Source organism: Lygodium microphyllum, chromosome 15 (assembly GCF_053477565.2).
Source record: "Lygodium microphyllum isolate KBCC chromosome 15, Lygodium_microphyllum_v1.1.10, whole genome shotgun sequence".
Lineage (NCBI taxonomy): Eukaryota > Viridiplantae > Streptophyta > Polypodiopsida > Schizaeales > Lygodiaceae > Lygodium > Lygodium microphyllum.
In genome coordinates this window covers 139,972,710-140,000,168 of record NC_141149.1, presented here as the reverse complement: position 1 = coordinate 140,000,168, position 27,459 = coordinate 139,972,710, and the positions used below count along the sequence as shown (strand labels likewise).

Below are 27,459 nucleotides of genomic sequence, written 5' to 3'. Positions count from 1 at the left end.
ACCAAATAATCTACTTGGTTTTTGAGATAGTTAGATTTTGAAAAACTAGTGTCATCATTACCTTTCCCAGCTTGTTCACATTTCTCCTCCTACTGCCACATCTAGAGATTCCAAAACAAAGCAAGGCATTAAAAATGCATTAGCTCTATGTCTATTCAATGAATGTAATCCAACACACAAGTCGCATGTGAATGATGCAAAGACTAGACTTTGAATTCTCCCATCTTTTTCCTTTCTGATTTTCATGAGTGATCAGACACTGGGGCCCTAAACAAACCCCATTAAACTGTTAGCAATAATGTGTCACATGTATGGTCATCTCCTACTTGTGAGTAGTCTGAGTTAGACGAGGACATTAGGAGCTCAGAGAGTGTATTTGTCCATCAACTCATTTGTCCCAGACACCCTAGGTGGAAGTCCACTCCTGCATTTGACACCTGGCAGCCTGTTTCCCTTATTTATGGGCAGGCGTTTCTTGCCTTGGGCAGGGTGGACAATGCAGGTCAGCCAGTTTCAGCATTTGGTCCTATCTATAGCTGGCCCACCTCACTCCATAGTCAGTTATTCAGTTCTTCTGCCAGCCCTCCTTATCATCTTTATGTCTTGCATCCATCTAGTGCCCTCACGAACACTCTGTGCTATGTATAGGGGCTGCCTAAGACCAGCCTTGTATCATTCCGATTTCTACCAGTTTTGTTCCTTTGTTTCACTTTGTTCCTCTTGTCTCCTTCTTCTCTATTCACTCCGTGTCCATTATTTCCTTTCCCTTGTGCACTCCCACATGGTATGATTCACCTTGGTCGAAGCCAGAGTTGTTCGAAGAGAAGCAACTATTCATAGCAAAGATTGCTAGACAACATCATCCAAGTTTATCAGCTGCATTTTCAAGCAGGGCGGGGCGGCCCCTTTTCTTGCTATGATAATCAGATCCATCCTTTAACCACCCCATCTCTCCTGTACAATAGTTAGGCAGGCCCTCCTTTAGGTTGATGTCATCATTTTTGCAGATTTCCTACAGCATCCAGGCCATTTTCTTTCTTTGTTTTTTTGCAGGTATTACGAAGAACTTAGTTGGCAGACCAATATAATGTGGATCGGGACTGTGAGGACCAGCGAAGAGACAGCCAAGACAGCTGAGAGCAAGACAGAGATCGTGATGTGGATTGACAAGCGGACCATGGTCGGGTTCCCTACCCATCACCTTCATACCATTCTCTCCCTATTCCCCATTCTTGGCTTGGAGTGCACGATTGGCGATTTATAGCACCTCTTGTTTAGATGCCCATCCTAGATTCCTAACCCTCTCTCTTCATACTTCAAAAAAGCTAGATGGGACCAACTATTTGCCGTGGTCATGCAAAATCAACTGCATTCTCGACACTTTTGACCTTTGGGAGTTCATCACACCCCCTCATCACCCACCTACCATGGATCCCTAAGTTGGATTGGCCCAAGACTCAACAGTGTTATGGGATTGGCTCAATGTCAGAGCCCACTCATTTATCTTTTTGAGCTATAGATTCTATGATCGTGTATGCAAGACGTATCCACGCTGCCACAAAGGTCTAGCCCCCAATGGCACCCTTAAATCAGGTTTGAATATCTCTATCGTAGATTCCCTTATGATAAAGAACCACATTAATAAGATGGAGGATATTTGAGATGAGCTTGCATCAGTAGGAAAGGTTGTGGCTTTAGAAGGCCTTATTCTGATGCTATTGTCACATCTCGTCACCAAAGATTGGCTGTGTGATATACTTAGATACTCTTTACAGAGTTCCTTGTACTTTGTATTTTACCTTAGGGGGATTTTCTCCAATGTGTTATTAATAGAATTTTATTTTATCAAATTTAAAAAAATTTGTGCCATCTTCTATACAAGTCATCTACCTTTCTGCCACTGCATCTCAATCTAAGTCAAACAAGAACATTAAGAGCTTTGATAGTGTATTTGTCCATCAATTCATCTATCCTAGAAGCTTTAGGTGAAGGTCCACTCTTGCATTTGACACCCGACAACCTATTTCCCTCATTTCTAGAAATGCATTTTTGCATTGGGCAAGTTGGATATTATTTTGGCCACTAGGAGCATTTAGTATATTTCATCTAGCATTTTAGGCATTTTATCCATGCCTTGTAGTTTTAGTGGCCACTAGGAGCATTTAGTATATTTCATCTAGCATTTTAGGCATTTTATCCATGCCTTGTAGTTTTAGCATTTGATCCTACTTATACAATCTAGCAGCATCATTGATGCTCCATCCTACCTGTAGGCATTGTTTGAGACTAGCCTTGTGTCATTCAAATTTCCATCAATTTAATTCCTTTATTTCACTATGTTCCTCTTCTCTCCTCCTCCCCTATTCACTTCATGTTCATTGCTCATTTTTGCTTTGCACTCTCACGTAAACAAGCTTTGGATCAATCTCCCACTAATTAGCTCATTCATGAAATTTTCAGGAGTGCTTCAATAGTTTCCATTGTATTATGCAAAGCCCCATGTAATTATGAAGCATAAAGGTTCCATTACACAATGTATATATGAAACCTACCTTCGGAAGCTGAAAGGGTAGTAGATCACATTTAGCAAACACTTAATTTAGCTTAACAAGGAATTTAGCAAGAAAAATCCACACACAACTAGAGCTAGAGTACTCTACACTAGCTTGGTGCCCCTTTCGGTATTTCTTTAGATTACTGATGTATGCTTAAAATTGATTACAAATAAGTATATTTCAGCGATTTCTCGTGACACAACTGATCCATGGGTACACAATGACCTTGTCACCTTCAATGTTGACCTCCAACCAATTGTAGGGCATTCAAAAATGCTAATGCATACTTTAGCCTACCAAGCCCTAAAAATTACAAGTAATTTTGAACCCAATTTCATGGAGCATTTGCCTCAAGAACTATCCTGCATAATTCCCATGCAATCCCATGTTGTTCCTCTTATCAACAGAGGGATTTCTCATAACAAAACTATGAGATTATTGCTTTTTTTGTGACAAAGTTACTCAAAAAGTGCAGAAGACTTGAGATCTCAGAGGAGAAGAGAATATCTTAGCCTACAGTGCTATAATAACCTGTTTTTTTTATATTTAGTTCAAAAACAACAACATATCTTATTGTATATGGAGTTACAAGGCTACCCAATGAAATCTGCATTCCACAAGGAGAAGATTGGCTACTGTCCACACTCCATATATGTGCTGTCAACTCATATTCCATGGCTGAAACCTGCAATTTGTGCAGCAAAGCAGAGAAGAATCCGTGTCTCCAAACTTGGGCTGCTCAAAGTGAGAAAGAAGAAGCCCTAAATAGCCAAGATAAGATTTTCAAATGAGCAACCTGATGTTCCTTAATCAGATCTCATTTTTTGAGGACTAATTAGTGCCTTAGTCATTAATCATAAGTGAGCTCTTCAGTAGATGAAACTTTAGCTTAGGGACTGCTTAATAGCTTAAGCGCCCTAAGTGAGCTACTATACAAAGATGCCTAATAGACTCCTCATGCTAAGAGACAAAGATTAGCTATTGTCCGTACTTCATATATGTTGTCAACTCATGTTCCATGACTAAAACTTATAACTTTTGTAACATTAAAAAAAAGAATGATTGTCTCCCAACTTAGGCTGCTCAAATGAGAGAGAAGGAGACTCTAAATAGTTAATATTACTTTCTAAATGAGTAAGCAGCTACTTCTTTAAAAAATTTTGAATTGGATTAAGGACTAACCAATTATTGGATCATTATTGCATGTGTTATCAATACACAATTATTGACACGTTTTCAGTTGCCCAAGTACACTATTATTACTCAATTTACTATCAATGTATAATTATCCATACACATTTCCAAGTAACCAAGCATATTGTGTCCCATGTACTAGCAATATACACTTATCCAAGATGGTAGTTATTGCATTAGAATACAATTAGTCACAACTTTACAAATCCACAGCTATCAAAATGGTACAAATTGCATCAGTAAATAACCAAGCATAGAAGAAACACAAGTACTTGATAGGCTAAAGGTTGATCATAAAAGTGCCTTATGGAATCTAAAAGATCTCTAGAAAATCTCTAGATACATCAATATATCTATAATAAGGAACTATAAGTACCACCCCCATCTTCAACTTTGTGCAATGTTCCAAATTTGCACTCTGTTGAGCTTGTTTGAGCTTGGCCCAACTGAAAAGCATGAAGATAAACGTGTAACAAATGAGGTGATTCTATCCAATCATCCTCCTCCATCTATGTCACATCGATTGGTGCATTGTTCTAAAAATCTACCAAATAGCAACAAGAAACTTTATCCTTGACCTTCCTTTCCTTATGTGCCAATATTTGCTCAAAAACCAAGGTTCCCATCAAGTTTCTCAACCTCTAGTTATATCTCATTTGCTGATATCCTTAGCATATTGCCATGGAAAGGCATAGGAAGACTAATATAAAAGCCATTGTAAATCTTTCATAGGTTAGGTAGCTTCAACTTATTCCCCTTCCACAATATCAAACAGTGACTTACACAGTGGAGCTGTTCATTGTGTTAATATAAGAATATTCTATAAGTAAAAAATAAAATTTCCATTTGGTCTTATGCTCAAACACATAACATTTCAAAAGTCTAAGACAATAGCATTTGCCTCTTGAAACCTATAATTTCTATAGCAAAGAATAGAAAAATAGTCATCTTCCAACTTGGATTGCTTAAATGAGATTGAAGGAGACTCCAAATGACAAAGATCAACTTTCTAAATGAGTAACCAACTACTCCTTAATCAAATTCTTGGGTCATTAATCATAAGTATATATGGTACAATAGCAAGGCAAAAGTAACAAGGTACAATGTGAAACTTTCATTAAATTGAAAGTTTACACTTTAGAATTGAGTTACAGTGAAAGTTTTACCTAATAAGCAACTTACTTTAGGGCATTTAAATTATTAAGCAAGCTATGAGCTAAAGTTTCATCCAATTGAAAGTTTCGCCAAGTAGCTCACTTGGGGCACTTGAGTTATTAAGCAAGCCTTGAGCTAAAGTTTTGTTTGGTGAGCAACGTACTTATAATTAATGATCAAGTCATTAATTATCCCTTAATAAAAAAAGATATTTGAGTAAGGAGCAAGTGCTTACTCATTTGGAAAGCTTATATGGGCTATTTGGGGCTTTTTTTTTCTCACTTTAAACAGCCCAATCTTAGAGAGAACCATTCTTCTCTTCTTTGTTGCAAAAATGATAGATTTCAACCATGGAGCATGCGTTGACAACATGGATGTGTTAGAGATCATAGCCTGCACAGTCGGACCAGCAGGCAACTGCACTGTGCAGTCAGACTGCCACGTGGCAGTCCGACTGTCTGCAGCCCAGTCGGCTGCATTTAATGCAGCCGACTTATTTCCAGGCTGCGCCCTATTTTCTGGCGCCCCATTTCGTGGCAGTTTTCGACTCTTTATAGTTGACACTTTCAGCAGTCTACACACTCTTCTCTGACGCAGATTACAGACCAGTGCCGCGCAGTTTTCTGTCTCTGTTCACAGATTTCAGACAGCAGACAGTGCAGACTGCAGCAGACTTCGAGGTGGACAGCAGGTCGCATCGTCGAGGTGGAGACACGCAGTCCAGCGCACTGCGCCCGTGTATATCTTTGTATTCAGCATTCTATATACAGCAGATCTTCATCGTCCACTGTCTCTTTCTCTCCCTTCTCTCTCTGCGTTCTCTCTCTCTCAGTCCTACGCTTCCGCACCGCTGCACTCTGACATGGTATCAGAGCAGTGTTTGAGGGCTGACTGAGCGCAGAATCTACCTGAAGAGGAGTTTCCATCACAACACAAATTTGCGTTTTTTGCGTTTAAGGGCAGACAGGAGGGCTGCGCCTTGGAACAAGGCTGAAACGAGTGTGGGCGCACAGGAAAGGAGTACAAGTGGTGGATTTGCTACTGTTTACTGCTGTTTGACGCGGAGGAAGTTTGAGTTTTCAGCCTACAAGTGCAGGTTTTGCTTTTTCATCGCCTCCGGCGGGTGACGAAGGTTCAGGACGCGGAAGAGCCTTAGCACGCTGAGTTTTCCCAGTCAGAGGGGGCTGCTTTTGCGTTTGTGAAGGCATTGCAAGTGAAGATGTCTACAGAGATGGACTTGGAGTTCCAGGCGATTATGGACCGGAAGGTGCCTGTCTTACCGGCTCTTCCTACAGATCAGAAGCTCGACGGCGACAACTACCGCATTTGGCGCGTCATGATGTTGGCCATTCTTGAGTCCTATGATTTGGCGGAGTTGGTACAGGAGGAGATTGACCGGCCCTCGGTAAGAGATGAGTCCAAACTCTCTTCCGATGCTCATGCAGAGTTGGCCAAGGCCCAGTCTCATTGGGACAAACTAAATGCCAGGATTCGATCCTTTCTCTTTCTATCATGCACTACAGCCGTGATCGCTCACATTGAGCACTTGACGGTGGCTCGTGAGATATGGCTGGAGCTTGATCAAATGTACAATCGGATGACCCTAATGAAGAGGGTTTCTTTGGAGGTACAGATGCGGACCTTGTCCGTAAATAAGTCTTCTTTGCTACGGGAGCACATTAACAAGCTAAGGCACCTACAAATGCAGGTTCAGAATGCGGGGAAGCCGATTTCCTCCGAAGACATGGCGATCACACTACTGTCCCAGTTGCCGCCACGATTCGGTACATTTTACTCTGCCCTCATTGCTTCTGGGCGAGAGTCTACTCTTCGGAGGGAAGAGTTGGTTCCTATGGTCTTGGACCAAGAGGAACAGTTAAAGGGACAGAATGCTTCCAAGACGGAGGCGCTGACAGGTCAAGCCTCTCAGAAGAAGGGGAAGGACCAAAAGAAGAAGAAGGGGGATAACAAGTCCAAGAAGGACAAGGAGAAGGACAAGGACAAAGACTCCACATGCCATATTTGTGGAAAGACTGGCCATTGGAAGAAGGATTGCCCTGACAAAGACACGAAGGACACCAAGAATAAGGAAACCAAGGATTCTGGAGCAGTGGCTGCACCCTCATCAGCTGCATTTCTTCATCTAGCTGTCATTGAGGACGCTTCACCGAATACTTCTGATGCTGCGATGACGGCCCCCCAGGCTCGAGAGTGGATTGTTGATAGTGGTGCCTCACGGCACATGACTCCTTCATCAGATGGTGTTGCCCAGTTGCGACCCTCGCGTGGGCAGATTCTCATTGGCGACAGCTCTTCAGTTTCTGTTGCAGGTCGGGGTAAGATGCAGCTTATTCCAGATGGACGAGGTGGTATCCATACCTCAGAGGTTTTGCATGTACCAGGACTAGGGTACCATCTCCTTTCAGTTCATAAGATTTGCTCCCTTGGTCTTCTGGTGGAGTTTGACAGTACTACAGTGCGAGTCCTTGATCGTGAATCGAGGAAGGTTCTATCATCTGGATATGAGGAGAACGGCATTTACAAACTAAAGTCTTCCACCGCCCTCTCTACTCTTCTTCTTACCTCACAGTCACAGTCAAAGTTATGGCATGCTAGGTTTGGTCACCTGAACTATGACTATCTTCGGAAGGCGTCACATGGACAGCTTTTCGAGGGTTGTCGGATATAGTGGTGAGCCAGCAGCCATGTGTCTCCTGCATACGGGGGAAGCAGCATAGGGATGCCATTCCCCACACAGCTTCGCGGCGGTCTACTTCACCGATGGAGCTAGTATCTACGGATCTATGTGGCCCTATGAGGAATGAGTCCCTGCGTGGGAGCTCGTACTTCATGCTGATCGTGGATGACTACAGCAGGATGACATGGGCCTACTTTTTGGCACTAAAGTCAGAAGCTTTCTCGCACTTCAAGGATTGGCTTCTCTTTGAGGAGAACCGATCAGGCCGGAAGTTGAAGACCTTGCGATCCGACAAGGGAGGTGAATTTGTGTCTAATGAGTTTGCTCGGTTTTGTGCAGATAGAGGAATTCACCAGGAGTTTGCCAATACCAATACTCCTCAAGAAAATGGTATTCTTGAACGGAAGAACCGCAGTGTGATCGAGATGGCGCGCACCATGATGGAGCACCGACAGACCCCTCAGGTTCTGTGGGCCGAGGCTGTGGCTACTGCAGTCCACATCCTTAATCGATCCCCTACTTCGGCCGTGGAAGGGATGACTCCATTTGAGGCTTATTTTGGGACGAAGCCAGATATTTCTTACTTTCGGGTCTTTGGGTGTGATGCCTATGTTCACATTCCCAAGGCTCACCGTGATAAATTTGAAGCGGCTTCTCGAAAACAGGTATTTGTTGGCTACAGCTCCCAGTCCCAAGGCTACCGACTGTATGATCCCGTCAAGCGGGATGTATACACTAGCCGTGATGTGCGGTTTGTGGAGGTTCCGACTACTTCAACGGGTGAGGAGCATCCCGTTCTTGGAGATCCAGGGGAGAGTTGGGCTCCTTCTACAGTTCCACTGGAGCCCGTGCCTTTTGATTATGATTATGTTTCTGACACAGAGTCTACTGTTCCACCGGACCCCTCTGAGGAGTTACCACCGGTGGATATTCCAGAGTCTTCTGCCGATGGAGAACGACGAGGGGAGGTTCGGCCTCCTCCTCGCTGGGCCCGTGACACACTCCGTGATTCAGGGATCGAGGGGGTTCCTGAGGAGTGGGGACCGCAGGATGGTCCGCGGCGGTCACGGAGGCACCAGGCACATTCTTCGGAGCTTGTTTGCTCCAACTAGTGTTTGATGTCCCGTGTTATGCAGGATCGAGAGCCCACCTCCGTGAAGGAGGCTTTACAGTCCGCCCCATGGAAGAAAGCTATGGAAGCTGAGTTGGAGGCTATTGAGAGGAATGGCACTTGGTCACTCGTCCCACGCCCCCCGAAGAAGAAGGTGATTGGAGTCAAGTGGGTCTACAAGACCAAATATCTCAGTGATGGTACTTTGGATAAGCACAAGGCTCGCCTTGTTGCTAAAGGTTTTGCCCAGCGCCCAGGAATTGACTGTCATGACACTTTTGCCCCCACAGCTCGCATGGCAACCATTAGAGCTGTTCTTGCTTTGGCTGGCCATAGGAGATGGCCTGCTTATCAGTTGGATGTGAAGTCGGCCTTCCTGAATGGTGATTTGAAGGAGGAGATCTATGTTGAGCAGCCTCCTGGCTTTGGTTCTTCAGATGGGAAAGTCTACAGGTTGAAGAAGGCCTTGTATGGCCTCAAGCAGGCCCCGCGAGCTTGGAACGAGAAGATTGATTCGTTCCTTCAGTCTCAGTTGGGATATCGGCGGTCCAAGGCCGATCCGCAGCTGTATGTACACACTTCCGAGGATGGTTGTGTGCTGTTTGTCCTATATGTTGATGATTTGATTGTCACAGGTGATGCTGCACAGCAGGTCCAGGAGACAAAGTCAGCTTTACATCGGACGTTCGAGATGACGGATTTGGGTCTACTTCATTTCTTTTTGGGCCATGAGATTTATCAGTCTCAGAGGGGGATCTTTCTCTCCCAACAGAGATATGTACAGGAGCTCTTGGTGTCTTTTGAGATGGAAGACTGTCGGGCCCTCTCTACTCCTATGGATCCGAACTGGAAGGCCACTTCCCATTCAGCTTCTCCTTTGGCGGATGCGTCCCGCTATCGACAGTTGATTGGGTCTTTGATTTGGCTTCTCAACACGAGGGTTGATCTATGTTTTGCTGTTGGGCTCTTGGCAGGGTTCATGAGTGAACCTAAGACGGTGCATTGGCAGGCTGCTCAGAGGATACTTCAGTATCTGAGGGGAACGTCTGATTTAGGGATTCATTACCCCGCAGGGACAGATGGGTCAGATCTTGTACTTGCAGGTTGGAGCGACTCGGATTGGGCCGGTGACGTGGACCACAGGCGGTCTACTACAGGTTACTGCTTTACTTTGGGTGCAGGTGTTATTTCATGGAGTAGCAAGAAGCAGCCCACGGTAGCCCTTTCGTCTACTGAGGCGGAGTATCGGGCCGCGTCTTCCACCACATGCGAGGTTGTGTGGCTTCGGAGATTGTTGGAGGAGCTTGGGTGCCCCCAGACTCGTCCTACATTGCTGCGATGTGACAATGAAAGTTGCATTGCCTTGGCAAGGAACCCTGTTTTTCATGCCCGGACGAAGCACATTGAGATCCAGTACCACTTCATCCGCGAAAAGCTTCTGGATGAAACCATCACTGTGGAGAATTGCAAGACGGAGGACAATCTTGCGGATTTGTTTACGAAGGCGCTTCCTCAGGCTCTACTTCGGCAACATTCCAGATCCCTCAGGCTTCTGCCCTGTCCAGGCTCTGAGAGGGGGTGTTAGAGATCATAGCCTGCACAGTCGGACCAGCAGGCAGCTGCACAGTCGGACTGTGCAGTCAGACTGCCACGTGGCAGTCCGACTGTCTGCAGCCCAGTCGGCTGCATTTAATGCAGCCGACTTATTTCCAGGCTGCGCCCTATTTTCTGGCGCCCCATTTCGTGGCAGTTTTCGACTATTTATAGTCGACACTTTCAGCAGTCTACACACTCTTCTCTGACGCAGATTACAGACCGGTGCCGCACAGTTTTCTGTCTCTGTTCACAGATTTCAGACAACAGACAGTGCAGACTGTAGCAGACTTCGAGGTGGACAGCAGGTCGCATCGTCGAGGTGGAGACACGCAGTCCAGCGCACTGCGCCCGTGTATATCTTTGTATTCAGCATTCTATATACAGCAGATCTTCATCGTCCACTGTCTCTTTCCCTCCCTTCTCTCTCTGCGTTCTCTCTCTCTCAGTCCTACGCTTCCGCACCGCTGCACTCTGACAGGATGGACTGTGAGAGTAGCATATCTTCTTGTTTTGGCGTGGGAAAAGCCTTGTAACTCCATATATAACAAGGTATATTACTATTTTTGAACTAAATATTAGAAAAATAGGTTACTACAATGGCATGGGCTGAGATATTCTCTTCTCCTCTCCTTTGAGATCTCAAGTCTAGTGCACTTTCTAACAACTTTGTTGTGAAGAAAGCAATATTCTCAAAGTTTCATCACAGGAAATCTCTCTATTGGTGAGAAAAATAGCGTGGGATTACATGGAAACTATACAAGATAGTTGTCTAGGCGAATGCTTCGTAAAATTGGGTTCAAATGTTGGTTGTAACTTCTAGTGTTTGATAGGCTGAAATGCTCATTCACATTTTTTAACACTATAGTTGGTTGAAAGCCAACATTGAAGGTGACAAGGTCATTGTGCACTCGAGGATTAGATGTGTCACAAGAAATGGTTGAAATACGGCCATTTATAATCAATTTTGAGCATGCATCAATAATCTAAAGAAATACCAAAAGTGCACAATAGGTATCATCTATGGTATAGGAGCACTCTAGCTCCAATTGTGTGGGGATTTTTCTTGTTGAATTCATTGTTAAGCTGAATTGAGTGTTTGATAAATGTGGTCGAATTTCATGGTTTCGTTCCTAGGACATCACCATCTTTCTAATGAGGATGAGCTTGTGGTCGTCGCGAGGAGCAAACACATGCATTTTGGTTTGCTATAATTCAATTATAGCAAGGCTTTTACTCACTGAAAACTATGTACACCAAGGGAAAAATAGTAAAAGATGTCACACAACCACGCTAATAGGAATGAGGAACAAGAATCCACTACTAAAAGGCACTCAACATATGGTTTTGAGTCACCAAATGCTGATAGCATGGTTAAGCAGTAGTGGCCAATGTTGTTAACACTATGATGCCTTTTGGAAAATTATAGTGCTGTATGTTTTTGCTTTGGCACATTGTAGTGCAATCAAGGAAGATTGCAAGGATTTCAAGGGGGAGGTTTGTTATGAAGACATGGAATTTTAAATGCTTTGCTTGGCATTTGATTAAAAGTTAATCAAATGTGCAAAGGTGACTTACACAAGTAAGATGCAAGTTAATTATTTCATCATGTATAGCTATGGGTTTTATCTTTGATCTTCATAGACACCTACAGGGAATGATGGTACATAGATCATTATTTACAAGTTTAGCAAATAGGCTCATTTCATTTCGGTAAGAAAAAAGCTAATTGTGGATTACATGGCAATATTTTTAATGCAGAACATCTTTAAATGTCATGGCATACCATAGTCTATTGTGAGCCGGGATCCTCGCATTACAAGTCTCCTTTAGAGAGGTATTTTTTAGAATATGTGTATGATCCTAAAGTTTTCACCTTCTTTTCATCCATAGTTAGATGGGTAGTCTGAAGAGGCAAATAATACTATTTTAGATATTTTGAAATGGTATGTGTTTGAGCATAAAACTGAATGGAAATATTTTTGCCTCTTGTTGAATGTGCTTATGACAACACAGTGCAAAGTTCCACTTGTAAGACAATGTTTGAGATTGTGAAAGGAGGGAATAAAATCCCACCCATTTTGTATACAAAGGATAAGATCTTTGAGACTAACATGTATGTCAAGAGTATGAATGAAGCTTGTGCTAAAGTAAAGATAGCTCTCCAAAACACTCAAGAAAAGCAAAAGAAAGTAGCTAATTGTTGCTGTAGAGCTTTGGCATTTGTAAAGGGTGATGAGGCCTTGTTACACTTTGAAAAGGCCAAGTTAAAGAAAATGAAAGGTAAAGAGTGTCTTTTCTCTAAATTCGGTATGAGGTAGTATGGGCCTTTCCAAGTGTTGCAAAGGATCAATGAGGTGGCTCATAAGTTGGAGCTACCTAGTTATTGGAAGATCTGCAATGCTTTTTATGTGAATCTTCTTAGGCCTTTCCGTGGGAATGTGCTTGTGGATATTAGTTATGAGATGCGACCAAAGGTTGAGGAACTTGATGAGATCTTGGTTTCTAAGGAGATATCGGCACATAAGGAAAGGAAGGCTAAGGTTAAAGTCTCCCATCGCTATTTGGAGAAGTTTTAGAACTATGCACTATTTGATGCAAAATTGATGGATGAGAATGATTTGGTAGAATCATCTCACTTGTTACATCTTTACCTTGATGGTTTTCAATTGGAGCCAACAACTCAGTCAGGCTTAGCAAAGTGCAAATTTGAAGCACTATATGATGCTCAAGAGGGAGGTTGTGCTCCTACTTCCTTGATACACATATACTCATGTATCTAGAGGCTATTTGGGGATCTTTTAAATTCCATACAGGTACTTGTATGATCAATCTACTAGACACGTAAGTTTCTACAATTATGCTTGGTTATCTACTAGTGTAGTGAGTACCATTTTAATAGTTGTGGCTTCATATAGTTGTGATTGGTTGTATACTAGTGGAGTAACTATCATCTTGGAAAAAAATGTACATTCCTAGAACATGGAGTAACAACATTGTGCTTGGTTACTTCGAAACATGTATCAGCAACATGCTTGGTTACTTAGAAACATGAATGAACAACTACACATTGACAATACACGTAATAACAACAATATGCTTGGTTGTTGGAAAACATGCAGTAACAACGATATGCTTAGTTGTTGGAAACTATGTATTGGTAATTTCATATGCCGTGTTCAATCTTAACTACGTGCAATTAGGATCATTTGCGATGTTTCAAGCGAGAGGTATGTCACCCAAATGAGAAATGAACTTAATGATTTAATTAAACTTCACGAAGATTTTTAATTAAAATGAATTGAAATTCTAGTACCCCTAGCTCTTGGCATGGTAAGTATTATACAAGCAATGAAGGATTAGACATTGGGCATGTAGTGAAAAAGTGTACAAGCTATATGGTATAAGAGCAAGGCAAAAATAACAAGGTGCAATGTCATGAGGGCATATATTTTTGAAACCTTACTTAACATGTGGATTAATTTTTAATCACATGGCTAAGTAAATGTTGCATATGTGAGGTGTAACTAGGGTTAGAGTAAATTTACGAGCCTAGGACCCGAGGAAATCGTGGGATATCAAAGGTAAAAGTTGTTATAAGTTATGCCGCACAAGTACTTGGTGGTATCTGGTGCTAGTTGTTGACCTTGGCAGAGCATTGCAATGGACTTTATTTTTTAGCTTCCTAAGACACCTACAAGGAATGATGGGATATGGACTATCATTTGCAGGTTTAGCAAACAAGCCCATTTCATTCAGGTGAGGAAATAAAGGTTGATCATATGGCACGATTACCAAAAAGTCATTGAATTTGGGGCATTTTCTATCTCCATCAAAGCAAGTAAAGGCCAATTGATGGCTTTTTTTTGCCAATAAAATGTGGTTGATTATATTACTCAAAAAACTGATTACAACAGAGTGCTCGTGCTCAACAGACTAGATGGAGCTGATGTAAAGTCACTAATACATCATGTATACAAGCCTCTCAAGGCGGTCTGGGGGAGATGGAGGCAAGAAGCCATTGGGGGGGGGGGGGGAGGGATATCGCCAACTAGGGCTGCCTGCCTGCATTACGAAGAATAGACCTTGGCTGCCCCAAGTGCGCATGAAGTGACCTTGGATTTCCTCCTGGCAGCATGGGGGCCTCTATATTAGGGCCTTTTGGAGGCCCTACCACATGCAAAGTAAGCTGCGAAGAAAAGGTGATCTTTGGGGAGGGGGAGGGGGGGTGATCTGGGCAGACGTGAAGATCCATCTCAGGGACGGCCTCCACTCCCTGCCAAGCCTCGGTCTACAATCCTGAAGGCCCTCTTGCAATAGGACCTTCCAGGTCTGCCTGCCTGGTGTGAGACCGCGAACAACTAGCTTGCCTAAGAGAGCCATACTCTGATACTCTGGGTCGATGATCCCAAGTCCTCCCTCTGACCTATGTCGTATGATGGTCCCCCACGCCACCTTGGCCCTGGAATCCCTGGAACCATCAGACCTTGACCAAAGAGGGGCAAATCAAATTGAAGGCTTGCTCGTCATTTTGGCAGTAAGGGAAGTTGAAATACCAAAAGGAATTGGGAGAATCCCATTGTACATCAACTTCTTCTTCAATTAAGTTAAATAAATACCGAAAGGGGCGCCAGTTTTGGGGCCAATAGGGTGTCCAATGTCCAAGATTATATAGTAAAGTGTGCATTTCAGTTTTGTGAATTTGTTAATTGCTGTAAATAATGTTAATCAAGTTATTTACCATCCTATTCGAGGAGAAAGGCTGATTACATTCAATGTGAAACTTTCTTTAAATGGAAAGTTTGCACCTTAGAATAGAGTTACATTGAAAGTTTCACCTAAGAAGCAGCTCACTTAGAGCACTTAAGCTATTAAGTAGGCCTTAAGCTAAAGTTTCATCGAGTAAAAAGTTACGCCTATTGTCCTTTTTAGAGTTTAACAAGTATTAAAGGTTACAAAGTTATTCTATATTATAGCTATTTTGTAACTAATTTCGAGTAAACACCAATAATCTAAAGAATACCCAAAGGGGCTCCAAGCTTTAGGGCCAATAAGTGTCATGTGTAATGCAATACCACTCTAGCTCTAATTACTTATAAATTTATCTTATTGAATTTACTATTATGCTAAAATTAAGTCTTTACTAAAATGTGGTTTATTGCCCTTTGGGTTTCTAAAGGCTAGTTTCAGATCATGAGCTATTGAGTGTTCAAGGATTCTCCAAAGCTTTCTTCAAGCCATTGCAATCCTCAACAATTGTATGTTCATAAATGTGCAACCTATTCTAGATCAACATAAATCCGATTGATTGAGATGCTCCTTACTAAGGAAGAATTAGATTCCGCAATTTGAAATATGGCATGGATAATTCCCCATGATGAGACAGTCTTATAATGATATTATTAATATGGCCATGTGCTATCTAATGTAAGCGTTTCTTGGATAGCAACTCCATTACAACATGACAATATAGTAGATTACTGTCAAAAAACTTTTGACTTGTATGAGATTTTGAAAATTTAACATGTATAGTGATTACCAATTATATTACATTAGTCTGATCTAGAAATTAGTATTAAACATGCCAAAGCAATGAAATATAGATAATATGTACAACGCTTAAAGCATGACTTGTTACATAGTCCTATTGGACACCAAACAAGCATAAAACATAATATGTATAGATATTACATCTCTCATAGTAAAAATCACGAAATACCATTATATTCAAAATGTTGGGCTACTACTAGTATCTAATAGACCTAATTAGCCCCTATCCATCCAAAATACAATTATATCTATTAGAGCTTCTCTAACTCTAAAACTCCTCTAAGACAAGAATTTGAGTGATACTTAGAGATAAAAATATACCCTCCAATTTCTTGATTTCTTCTTGTGGCTCTAAATTCTCAATGACAATGTCCACATGATCATGGATTCATTGATCGAAATATCTTCTTTAGTAGAACATACCATCGTTATAGAAACTATAGATGTCCCAAATAATGTAGTACACTCAATAATTATAATATTTATTTATTTTAAGATTTAATATTTTAAGAAATGGAGAGAAAAAATACTTAAAGCTGAATACAACATTTTATAGCTATGGAAATGTAAAAGTAATGGAGACATGATTGAGAGTTGAAGTTGGTCTACCCCCCTTCTCCTCCCCCCTTCTATCTCCCCAGAAAGAAATTTAATTTTGCTCAATCCAAGTCCTTCAGAAAAAAGGTCAATTACAACAACTAGAGAGTGAGAGTGATATATTCTTTTTGGCAGTGCTTGAAGTGCTAACCAACCTTTTGCCATCATTGATCACAGTAATTCATTAATATGGCTTGGTTCTTATTCTTAAAAAGGAAAAGAGCTCTTGATAGCTTCAGATGGAGTATCAAGCACTAGAAGAGATTGCAACAATCCTAAAGTCTCACTCCTGTCACACTTGGATTTTTGACATGCTAAACAAGCCTCGATGAAGCTATGCGTATATGTTCCTAATGTTTGTCAATTTAAAAAAATTCAATTGCACTTAAAAGAGACCACCCTTCCTCTATGTCTTGCATAAGAAGGTTCTTGACTTTTTTAAAACACTTTTTGTCAAAAAGGAAGAGTAACACAAAGGCGATTATTTATAAAAATGTAGCCATCTTTGATAGAATAATCTGAATTAAAATCTCCTTGCTAAAAATTTGCCCAAACTACTATGAAAGAAGAGAGAATAGCGGGGTATTTGATAGTGGAGGAGTAGAGGATGATGATGTAGATGAATGGGGTCAACTTTAGGCTATCTTCAATTGCTATACAAGAGTTTTCAATCAAGAAATCTAATGTAGAACGAAAAAAACCAAGCTCTCTTTATAGGGAAAATGAGAAAGCTAGTGCAAGAAAGAAAAGCGAAATAACATAAGACAAGTGTTCAGTCACACGTCATGGGGTGTGACAAGTGGTAGAACACTTGAAAGCTTATGTAACAAGTGTCCTGACACTTGTCTCTTCTCTACGGCATTCCTTTTTTAGATTGAGTACAATCAAAAATAGAAACAACCAAATTTACTAAGCACTGCTAAAACACAAAACTTACTATTTTTTGAATATAATCCTTATTTTTTAGGACTAGTATTTTTAAGCCAACTAAGGCTCCTAAATTTTAGGGATCCCAAAAATTTAGAGAAAACCATTCCCCCCTCCCCCTCCTTGCTCCCTTGCCCCCCAAATACGGGTGTCATATGAAAGCTCTTTACAAACACATTCCAAAAACAATATTGGATTTTTCATACAAGTTTTCCATGTAAAGATATGTGCATTTTAAGCTTTAGCCTACTCATGTACAAAGTACAAACATTTCATGATCATGCCGTCTTGTTGGTTATAACTGTTTGTTCTGCCAGATCTAGCCCACACTTTAATGTATTAATTATATTTCTGTGTGTGAGCTTGACCCTAATATGCTTGAGTTCTAGTCTATTAGCACCCAATTGGGTCATATAGATAGAAGTGTGTACTATCTTTTCTTTAACCCATTGTGTGGGTCCACCATAACCTGTGACCACTTATCAATGGCAAACTCTAATGCATTTTTCTTTATATCTAGAATGTGCAAAGGAAATACATTTAATAAATAAATAAATATACAAACAAATAGAAAAGATATAATTTATTTTTCTATTGTGTTTGATAGAAACCCTCCCAAGTTTAGAGTATCACTGCGGTTGGAGCCACAACTTTCATACCATAGATTATAGGCTAGCTGGTAGGATCGAGGTAGGTGAAGAAAGTCTCAATCGGGTGTCAGACAGAACAATGATAAATTGCAATGGAGAATTCTATTCTCCTGATTCAGGATATGATGGTTGACAGATAGCACACTAATGGAGCATCATGATGGACCAATCATATTTATGACTTACATTGTGCAGCTGGTAAGTAATGGCCACCAGCATTATTCATCTAAATTGTCATTTTAGAAAGAGGCAGTTGGTGGACCAGAAAGGGGCACAATCAAGAGCACCGATGATGAGTATAGGGAGATGTAGAAGTCACAACGTACTCATAGGCAGATGTGGAAGTCACAACGTCAACTGTTGCATGAATTAAAAAACCATGGTCAATAAGCTTGTGTTGACATGACAAGGATCTATAAGATCAATGATTTTAGCCTAGACGTTGAGCTACTCATGAGCGCAAGCATACAGAGTTCCTAAAAAAGTTTTGACAAAGACAAATTTATTATCCAAGAGAAGTTTCTTCTGATCTGGGACCTGGAGAATTGCCCCTTTGATAGCTTCAAAGTTTTGGCTATACCTTTGATAGCTTCAAAGTTCAGAGCGGCATATTCATGCATTGTGGTTTGCTGATGACTGAGTCTATATCTGTGTTGCCTGTGCTGATACACTGCACCAATCCTGATTCATGGATGTTTAGCATATTAGTCATTGGGGCTAATGGATTACCAGAAGGAGGCGAGCTTTAGGAGCTGTTACTCTTGTGTCCCTGAAGCATCGAGCTTCAAAGAATGTGTGATTAATCTTCATTCAGACTACAGGGACTCGATTCTCACTCCTCTGTATGCCATGCTTTTGTCTTTACAGCCTGCTTTCATAAGACTAATTTCATGATACAAGATGCTACAGGGAATTTTCCTTATGACCTGTTTATGAGAAAAAATGTGTAGGACTTTTGCAGAATCCTAAGAAGTGATATGATATCTCATGATCATTATGAATAAATGGTGAATATCTAGGCACATTTGAGCTGTCCTCAGCTTACTGATCTGAATGAATATGAACATAATCATGACAGTTGGGTAAATATAGACGTACTCGAGCTATCCTCGCATATAACCTTACCTACTATGAAAGAGAGACGATCGTAGCAGACGCAACAAAACAAATGAAATCGTGGAGCTACCACAAATGCGCACCTGTTTAGTCATGGTGGATACATGGTTATCTTCAATATCCGGACCTGAGTCCAGACGATGGCTGGGCGAACTGTGAGGCCGGAGTGATTCTGATCTTTTGCTGCTGCTGCTACGACCAGAACCGCACATCTGTCCGTGAGGTAATTCCTCTACGTCTGCATATTCATTGCGACTATCAAAACTGATGTGATCACTGTTACAGTTACTAGTTGTACCATGAAAATCAAGAGGGGGAGATTCCATTGTAGACAGATCTGATCGTTACTAGTAACTAATACACACTTGTCTGTTTCATTTGGTTTGGTTTGGTTTGGTTATTAGAGTGAGATTATTAACTCTGCCCGCTAGAGACAGAGGCTGAGGAGGAAGAGAGAAGGGGGGAAGGAGGGCTCACAAGCAGCCTAGAAAACGTCATTCGCCATTATCGTCGGACCGATTTGGTAAGTGCATCGTATCGATTGCCGTCAATCACTGCGTCGATACGATGATGCAACTGGGGGAGTTGTTTGGCCCATAGATGGCAAGTTTCAAAGGTCCGTGGCATTCACATGCAAGGCCAGCTTCCTGCCCCGATTATGATATTGCGCGTGTTTCCTGCTACTTCTCATCTCTTCTCCCCGTCCCCGCCCCCACTTCTCATGTTTCCTCACACACCTGATTTCTATCATTATTGAAAGCTGTCAATTCAAGGTAATTAGAATTTGGTCCTCTATTCCTTCCCCGTCTCCCAATTTGTATTCACTAACGTTTTGCGCGTGCTTCGAGCACACAGAATGCTAGGCCATTTCGCGGCAGCTTTGCTGTCTCAAAGCGACAAGCGCATGACAACTTCGCTCAACAATTCATTTTTCATCTTTCTCTCTCCTCTTTTTCCTCTCTCTCTCTCTCTCTCTCTCTCTCTCTCTCTCTCCCCAAATTTCCCATATCTATTTTTTTTCCTCTCTCTCTCTCTTTCTTTGCCTTTTATTTTAGTTTTTTTTTTTTCTCTTGGTTCTCTCTCTCTCTCTTTTCTCTCCCCGCTTTTCTTCTCTCTCTCTCTCCTTTTATTATCCCCCGTCTCTCCTCTCTTTTCATTTTCTCTCCCTCTCCTCTTTTTTCCTTTTTTTTCTTCTTCTTCTTCTCTCTCTCTCTCTCCTTTTCTTCTCTTTGCGCTTTTCTTCTCCTTCTCTCTTTCTCCTCTATTTTTTATTCTCTCTCTTTTTAAATTTTATATTTTATCTCTCTATAATTCTCTCTACATATTCTCTCTCTTCTTCTTCTTTCACTTTCTTTCCCCCCTCCCTAGTCTCTCTTAAAGTATGTAAATTTTATCTTTTTTCTATATATAATTCTCTCTTTATGTTTATATTCTCTCTCTTTTTTTCCTCTCTCTCTCTCTCCGCCCCCTTTTCTTCTTCTTCCCTTTCTCCTAATTATTTTCCTTTTTTTCTTCTCTCCCTCTCTCCCTTTTAAATTTTATATTTTTCTTCTCTCCTCTCTTTTAAATTTGATCCTCTCTCTCTCTCTCTCTCTCTCTCTCTCTCTCTCAAAAAAAATATTTAAATTTTAAAATAAATTTTCTATTTTTTCTTTTTTCCCATCTCTCTTCCTCTTTTCCTATTTCTTCTTCTTCTTCTTCTTCTCTCTCTCTCTCTCTCTCTCTCTCTCTCTCTCTTTTTAATCTCTTTAAATTTTTTTCTTTTCTCTTTCTTTTAAATTTTATCTTTCCTCTCTCTATAATTCTCTCTATGTTCAAATTCTCTCTCTTCTTCTTCTTATTTTCTCTCTCTCATTTTCTTCTCTCTGTCTCTATCCCCCCTCTCTCATCTCTTTTCTTTTTTTTCTCTCTCTCTCTCTTAAATTTTATATTTTCTCTCTCTATAATTCTTTTTCTCTCTGTTCCCCCCTCTCTCTCTCTCCCCCCTCCTCTTTTTTTTACTCTTTGTATATTTATATATATATTTATATATTTATATATTTATATATTTATATATATTTCTTCTCTCTCTCTCTCTCTCTCTCTCTCTCTCTCTCTCCCCTTATTTTAATTAAAAAGAAAGTTTCTCTTTTTTTATTTTCTTTTTCTTTTAAATTTTATCTTTGCTTTCTCTATAATTTTATCTCTATATTCAAATTCTTTCTCTATAATTCTTCTTCTTATTTTCTCTCTCTCATTTTTTTCTATTTGTCTCTCTCCCCTCTCTCTCCTCTCTTTTTCTTTTTTCTTTTCTTCACACATACACTCTCTCTCTCTGAAATTTTATATTTTCTCTCTCTATAAATCTCTCACTGTGTTTAAATTCTTTCTCTTCTTCTTATTTTCTCTCTCTCATTTTCTTCTCTCTGTCTCTCTCTCCTCTCTTTTTCTTTTTTTCCCTCTCTCTCTCTCTCTCTTAAATTTTATATTTCCTCTCTCTAATTCTCTTTCTCTCTGTTCCCCCTCTCTCCCTTTCCTCTTCTTCTCTCTCTCTCTCTCTCTTTCTCTCTTTCTCTCTCTCTCTCTCACACAATTAAACAAAACGTTTACATTAAAAAGTTTAATCTAATACACAAAGAGAGAGAGAAAAAAAACCTAGGCCCTACGCATGAGAGAGAGGGGGGAGAGGTAGAAGAAAAATGTTTAATTAAAAAATATTATTCTCTTTCCTCTTTCTCCCCCTTCTTTTTATCCTTTTTCTTCTTCTTCTTCTTCTTCTTCTCTCTCTCTCTCTCTCTCTCTCACTCTCTCTCTTATTCTATCTCCTTCTCAAAAAGTGTGAAAAACTATGTTCGAAAAACTTTAAATTAAAAAAACCTTTTAAAATATTTAATTAAAGAAAAGTTTAAATTAAAAAGTTTAATCTAAGAGAGAGAGAGAGAAAGAGAGAGAGAGAGAACCTAGGCCCTACACATGAGAGAGAGAGAGGGGAGGGGGAAAGAATTTAATACAAAAGGGATGGGGAAAAGAAAGAGAGAGATTATAAGTGAGAGAGAGGGGAAGGGGTTTTAATTTAAAAAAGGGAGGTGAGGGGGAGGGAAGGCTTTAATGAAAAAAGGGAAGGGGAAGGGAAAATGAGATATTGCACATGAGAAAGACTTTCTTTCTCCCCCCCCCCCCCCAAAGTCTCTCTTAAAGTATGTAAATTTTATCTTTACCCTATATATAATTATTTCTTTATGTTTATATTCTCTCTCTTTTTCTCCTCTCTCTCTCTCTCTCTCTCTCTCTCTCTCTCTCTCCCTCTCTCTCCGCCCCGTTTTCTTCTTCTCCCCTTTCTCTTAATTTTCCTTTTTTTCTTCTCTCCCTCTCTCCCTTTTAAATTTTATATTTTTCTTCTCGTTCTCTCTCTTTTAAAATTTATCTTCTCTCTCCTTCTCTTTCCATTCCTCTCTCTCTCAAAAAATATTTAACTTTTAAAAATAATTTTCTCTTTTCTCTTTTTCTACATCTCTCTTCCTCTTTTCCTATTTCTTCTTCTTCTTCTCTCTCTCTCTCTCTCTCTCTCCTCTCCTTTCATTCTCTCTCCTCTTTTTTCCTTTTTTCTCTCTTTAATTTTTTTCTTTTATCTTTCTTTTAAATTTTATATTTCCTCTCTATATAATTCTCTCTGTTTTTAACTTCTCTATTCTTCTTATTTTCTCTCTCTTATTTTCTTCTCTCTATCTCTGTTCCCCCTCTCTCATCTCTTTTCCTTTTTTCTTTTTCTCTCTTTCTCTCTTAAATTTTATATTTCCTCTCTATAATTCTCTTTCTCTCTATTTTCCCCTCTCTCTCCCTCCCTCTTCTATTTTTTCTTTTTTGCACTTTGGTATATTTCTCTCTCTCTCTCTCTCTCTCTCTCTCTCTCTCTCTCTCTCTCTATTTTAATTTACAAAAAGTTTCTCTTTTTTATTTTCTATTTCTTTTAAATTTTATATTTCTTTCTCTATAATTCTCTCTCTATGTTCAAATTCTTTTTCTATAATTCTTCTTCTTATTTTCTCTCTCTCATTTTCTTCTCTTTGTCTCTCTCCCCTCTCTCTCCTCTCGTTTTCTTTTTTATTTTTTTCACACACACTCTCTTTTAAATTTTATATTTTCTCTCTCTATAATTCTCTCATTGTGTTTAAATTCTTTCTCTTTTTCTACTTATTTTCTCTCTCTCATTTTCTTCTCTCTGTCTCTCTCTCCCTCTCTCCTCTCTTTTCCTTTTTTCCCTCTCTCTCTCTCTCTTAAATTTTATATTTCCTCTCTCTATAATTCTCTTTCTCTCTATTCCCCCTCTCTGTTCATCCCTCCCTTTCATCTTGTTTTCTCTCTTTCTCTCTCTCTCTCTCTCTCTCTCTCTCTCTCTCTCTCTCTCTCTCTCTCTCTTTTAATTAAACAAAATGTTTACATTAAAAAGTTTAATCTAGGAGAGAGAGAGAGAGAGAGAGAGAACCTAGGCCCTACGCATGAGAGAGAGGGGGGAGAGGGAGAAGAAAAATGTTTAATTAAAAAAGACTATTCTCTTTCCTCTTTCTCCCCCTTCTTATTTTTATCCTTCTTCTTCTTCTTCTTCTTCTTCTCTCTCTCTCTCTCTCTCTCTCTCTCTCTCTCTCTCTCTCTCTCTCTCTCTCTCTCTCTCTCTCTCTCCATTCTAACTCCTTCTCAAAATGTATAAAAAACTATGTTTGAAAAACTTTAAATTAAAAAAAGCTTTAAAATATTTAATTGAAAATTTTAAATTAAAAATTTTAATATAACTGAGAGAGAGAGAGAGAAAAAACCTAGGCCTTACACATGAGAGAGAGAGAGAAGGGAGAGGGGAAGAATTTAATTAAAAAGGAGATGGGGAAAAGAAAGAGAGAGATTATAAGTGAGAGAGAGGGGAAGGGGTTTTAATTTAAAAAAGGGGGGGGGGGGGGGAGGGGGGGTAGAAGGCTTTAATGAAAAAAGGGAAGGGGAAGAGAAAATGAGATATTGCACGTGAGAAAGAGAGGAGGGGAGGGGGTTTTGATTAAAAAAGGGAACGTTTGGAAAAGGGGGTAGGTTCGAGAAGCCCTCTGAGGTTCGGGGATGTTTAAATTCTTTCTTTTCTTCTCCTTATTTTCTCTCTCTCATTTTCTTCTCTTTGTCTCTCTCCCCCCCTCTCCTCTCTTTTCCTTTTTTTCCCCCTCTCTCTCTCTCTTAAATTTTATATTTCCTCTCTCCGTAATTCTCTTTCTCTTTGTTCCCCTCTCTCTCCCTCTCTCCCTTTTCTCTTTTTCTTTTTTGCTCTTTCTCTCTCTCTCTCTCCTTATTTTAATTAAACAAAAGGTTTACATTAAAAAGTTTAATCTAATAGAGAGAGAGAGAGAGAGAGAGAGAACCTAGGCCCTACGCATAAGAGAGAGGAGGGAGAGGTAGAAGAAAAATGTTTAATTAAAAAAGACTATTCTCTTTCCTCTTTCTCCCCCTTCTTTTTATCCTTTTTCTTTTTCTTTTTCTTCTTCTTCTTCTTCTCTCTCTCTCTCTCTCTCATTCTATCTCCTCAAAATGTGTGAAAAACTATGTTCGAAAAACTTTAAATTAAAAAAAGTTTTTAAAATATTTAATTAAAGGAAAATTTAAATTAAAAAGTTTAATCTAACTGTGAGAGAGAGAGAGAGACTTTTAATTTTAAAAAAGTTTGATTTAATTAAAGGGGAGAGAGAGAGAGAGAGAGAGAGAGAGAGAGAGAGAGAGAGAGAGAGAGAACCTAGGCCCTACACATGAAAGAGAGAGAGAGGGGGGAGGGGGGAAGAATTTAATACAAAAAGGGATGGGAAAGAGAAAGAGAGAGATTATAAGTGAGAGAGAGGGGAAGGGGTTTTAATTTAAAAAAGGGAGGTGAGGGGAGGGAAGGCTTTAATGAAAAAAGGGAAGGGGAAGAGAAAATGAGATATTGCATGTGAGAAAGACTTTCTTTCTCCCCCTCCCCCTCCCAAAAGTCTCTCTTAAAGTATGTAAATTTTATCTTTTCCCTATATATAATTCTCTCTTTATGTTTATATTCTCTCTCTTTTTCTCCTCTCTCTCCGTCCCCTTTTCTTCTTCTCCCCTTTCTCCTATTTTTTCTTTTTTTTCTCTCCCTCTCTCCCTTTTAAATTTTATCTTTTTCTTCTCTCATTCTCTCTTTTAAATTTTACATTCTCTCTCCTCTTTCCATTTCTCTCTCTCTCCCAAAAAATATTTAAAATTTAAATTTTTTTCTCTTTTCTCTTTTTTTCCATCTCTCTTCCTCTTTTCCTATTTCTTCTTCTCTCTCTCTCTCCCCTCCCCTCTCCTTTCCTTCTCGCTCCTCTTTTTTCCTTTTTTTTCTCTCTTTAAATTTTTTTCTTTTCTCTTTCTTTTAAATTTTATCTTTCCTCTCTCTATATTATCTCTTCTTCTTCTTCTTATTTTCTCTCTCTCATTTTCTTCTCTGTCTCTGTCCTCCCTCTCTCATCTCTTTTTCTTTTTTCTTATTTTCTCTCTCTCTCTCTCTCTCTTAAATTCTATATTTTCTCTCTCTATAATTCTCTTTCTCTCTATTCCCCCCTCTCTCTCTCTCTCCTTATTTTAATTAAAAAGAAAGTTTTTTTAACTTTCTTTTTTTTATTTTATATTTTTTTCTCTATAATTCTCTCTCTATGTTCAAATTCTTTTTCTATAATTCTCTCTCTATAATTCTTCTTCTTATTTTCTCTCTCTCATTTTCTTTTCTTTCTCTCTCTCCCCCCTCTCTCCTCTCTTTTTCTTTTTTGTTTTCTTCACACACACTCTCTCTTAAATTTTATATTTCCTCTCTCTATAATTCTCTCATTGTGTTCAAATTCTTTCTCTTTTTCTACTTATTTTCTCTCTCTCATTTTCTTCTCTCTGTCTCTCTCCCCCTCTCTCCTCTCTTTTCCTTTTTTCCCCCCTCTCTCTCTCTTAAATTTTATATTTCCTCTCTATAATTCTCTTTCTCTCTGTTCCCCCTCTCTCTTCCACCTTCCTTTTCCTCTTTTTTTTTTGCTCTTTCTCTCTATCTCTCTCTCTCTTTATTTTAATTAAACAAAACGTTTACATTAAAAAGTTTAATCTAACAAAGAGAGAGAGAGAGAGAGAGAGAGAGAGAGAGAGAGAGAGAGAGAACCTAAGCCCTACGCATGAGAGAGAGGGGGGAGAGGGAGAAAAAAATGTTTAATTAAAAAAGACTATTCTCTTTCCTCTTTCTCCCCCTTCTTATTTTTATCATTCTTCTTCTTCTTCTTCTTCTTCTCTCTCTCTCTCTCTCTCTCTCTCTCTCTCTCTCTCTTTTATTCTATCTCATTCTCAAAATGTATAAAAAACTATGTTTGAAAAACTTTAAAGTAATTTTTTTAAAATATTTAATTTAAAAAATTAAATCAAAACGTTTAATCTAATTGTGTGTGTGTGTGTATGTGTGTGTGTGTGTGTGAACCTAGGCCTTACACATGAGAGAGAGAGGAGGGAGAGGGGAAGAATTTAATTAAAAAGGGGATGGGAAAAAGAAAGAGAGAGATTATAAGTGAGAGAAAGGGGAATGGGTTTTAATTTAAAAAAGGGAGGTGGGGGGGAGGAGGGGGAAGGCTTTGATGGAAAAAGGAAAGGGGAAGAAAAAATGAGATATTGCACGTGAGAAAGAGAGGAGGGGAGGGGGTTTTGATTAAAAAATGGAGGTTTGGAAAAGGGGGTAGGTTCGGGAAGCCCTCTGGCGGTTCGGGGCTTTTCGAACCTATAGCTAAAATAATATAGTAGTAAGAAAAAAAGGGATGGGGAAAAAAGAGAGAGAGATTATAAGTGAGAGATGAAAGGTGAGAAGGATCGAAGCTTGCACGCGAGCTATGGCGGGAAAGCAAGAGCAAGAAAGAGAGAGACAAGAAATGGGAACTCCAACAGTCACAATGTGTGACCGGGCCTTCCTTTATTCAAACTGTCACTAAAAGAATAAAGAATAAAGTGACGTGACGGGCGCTCGCCACCTGCAGTGTGCAGTGGCGGGTACTGTCAGTGTAGTAATACACGGGGCGGCACGGGGGAGGCGCCTTTACCCCCAACAACCTCCCACTTAAAGGCGAATCTGCCCTAGTGAGAGAGAAAAGAAAAAAGAAAAGACAGTACAAATGTACATAGGTACAAGGAATGAGGAAAGGCGACATCTCATCCAATGCCCATCAACCTCCTGAGGAAGGCAAAGCGCTCAGTAGTGAGGCTCTTCGTGAGCAAATCTGCAGGATTCTCATCAGTGGAGATCTTGACAAGGTCAACAGACCTGTCCTCCACGACACCACGTATGAAGTGATA

At 40.0% G+C, this 27,459-nt stretch overlaps 1 protein-coding gene across 6 annotated transcripts in view; it reads right to left on the bottom strand.

The window, feature by feature from the left end:
- Nucleotides 1–19,903, bottom strand: part of LOC148025137 (potassium transporter 19-like) — a 35,052-nt gene extending 15,149 nt beyond the window's left edge. For 2 of the 6 annotated variants that reach the window (XM_087694866.1, XM_087694867.1), the window contains exons 1-2: nt 19,624–19,903; nt 19,230–19,384 (exon numbers count right to left, since the gene is read on the bottom strand). In XM_087694866.1, coding sequence (XP_087550992.1) covers nt 19,230–19,358 — 129 coding nt within the window. In that variant the 5' untranslated portion in view covers nt 19,359–19,384; nt 19,624–19,903. Of the gene's footprint in view, nt 1–19,229; nt 19,385–19,623 lie in introns of those variants that run through there. The other 4 variants (XM_087694862.1, XM_087694865.1, XM_087694861.1 and 1 more) reach the window with 3 other exon arrangements.
- Nucleotides 19,904–27,459: the final 7,556 nt, after the last annotated feature.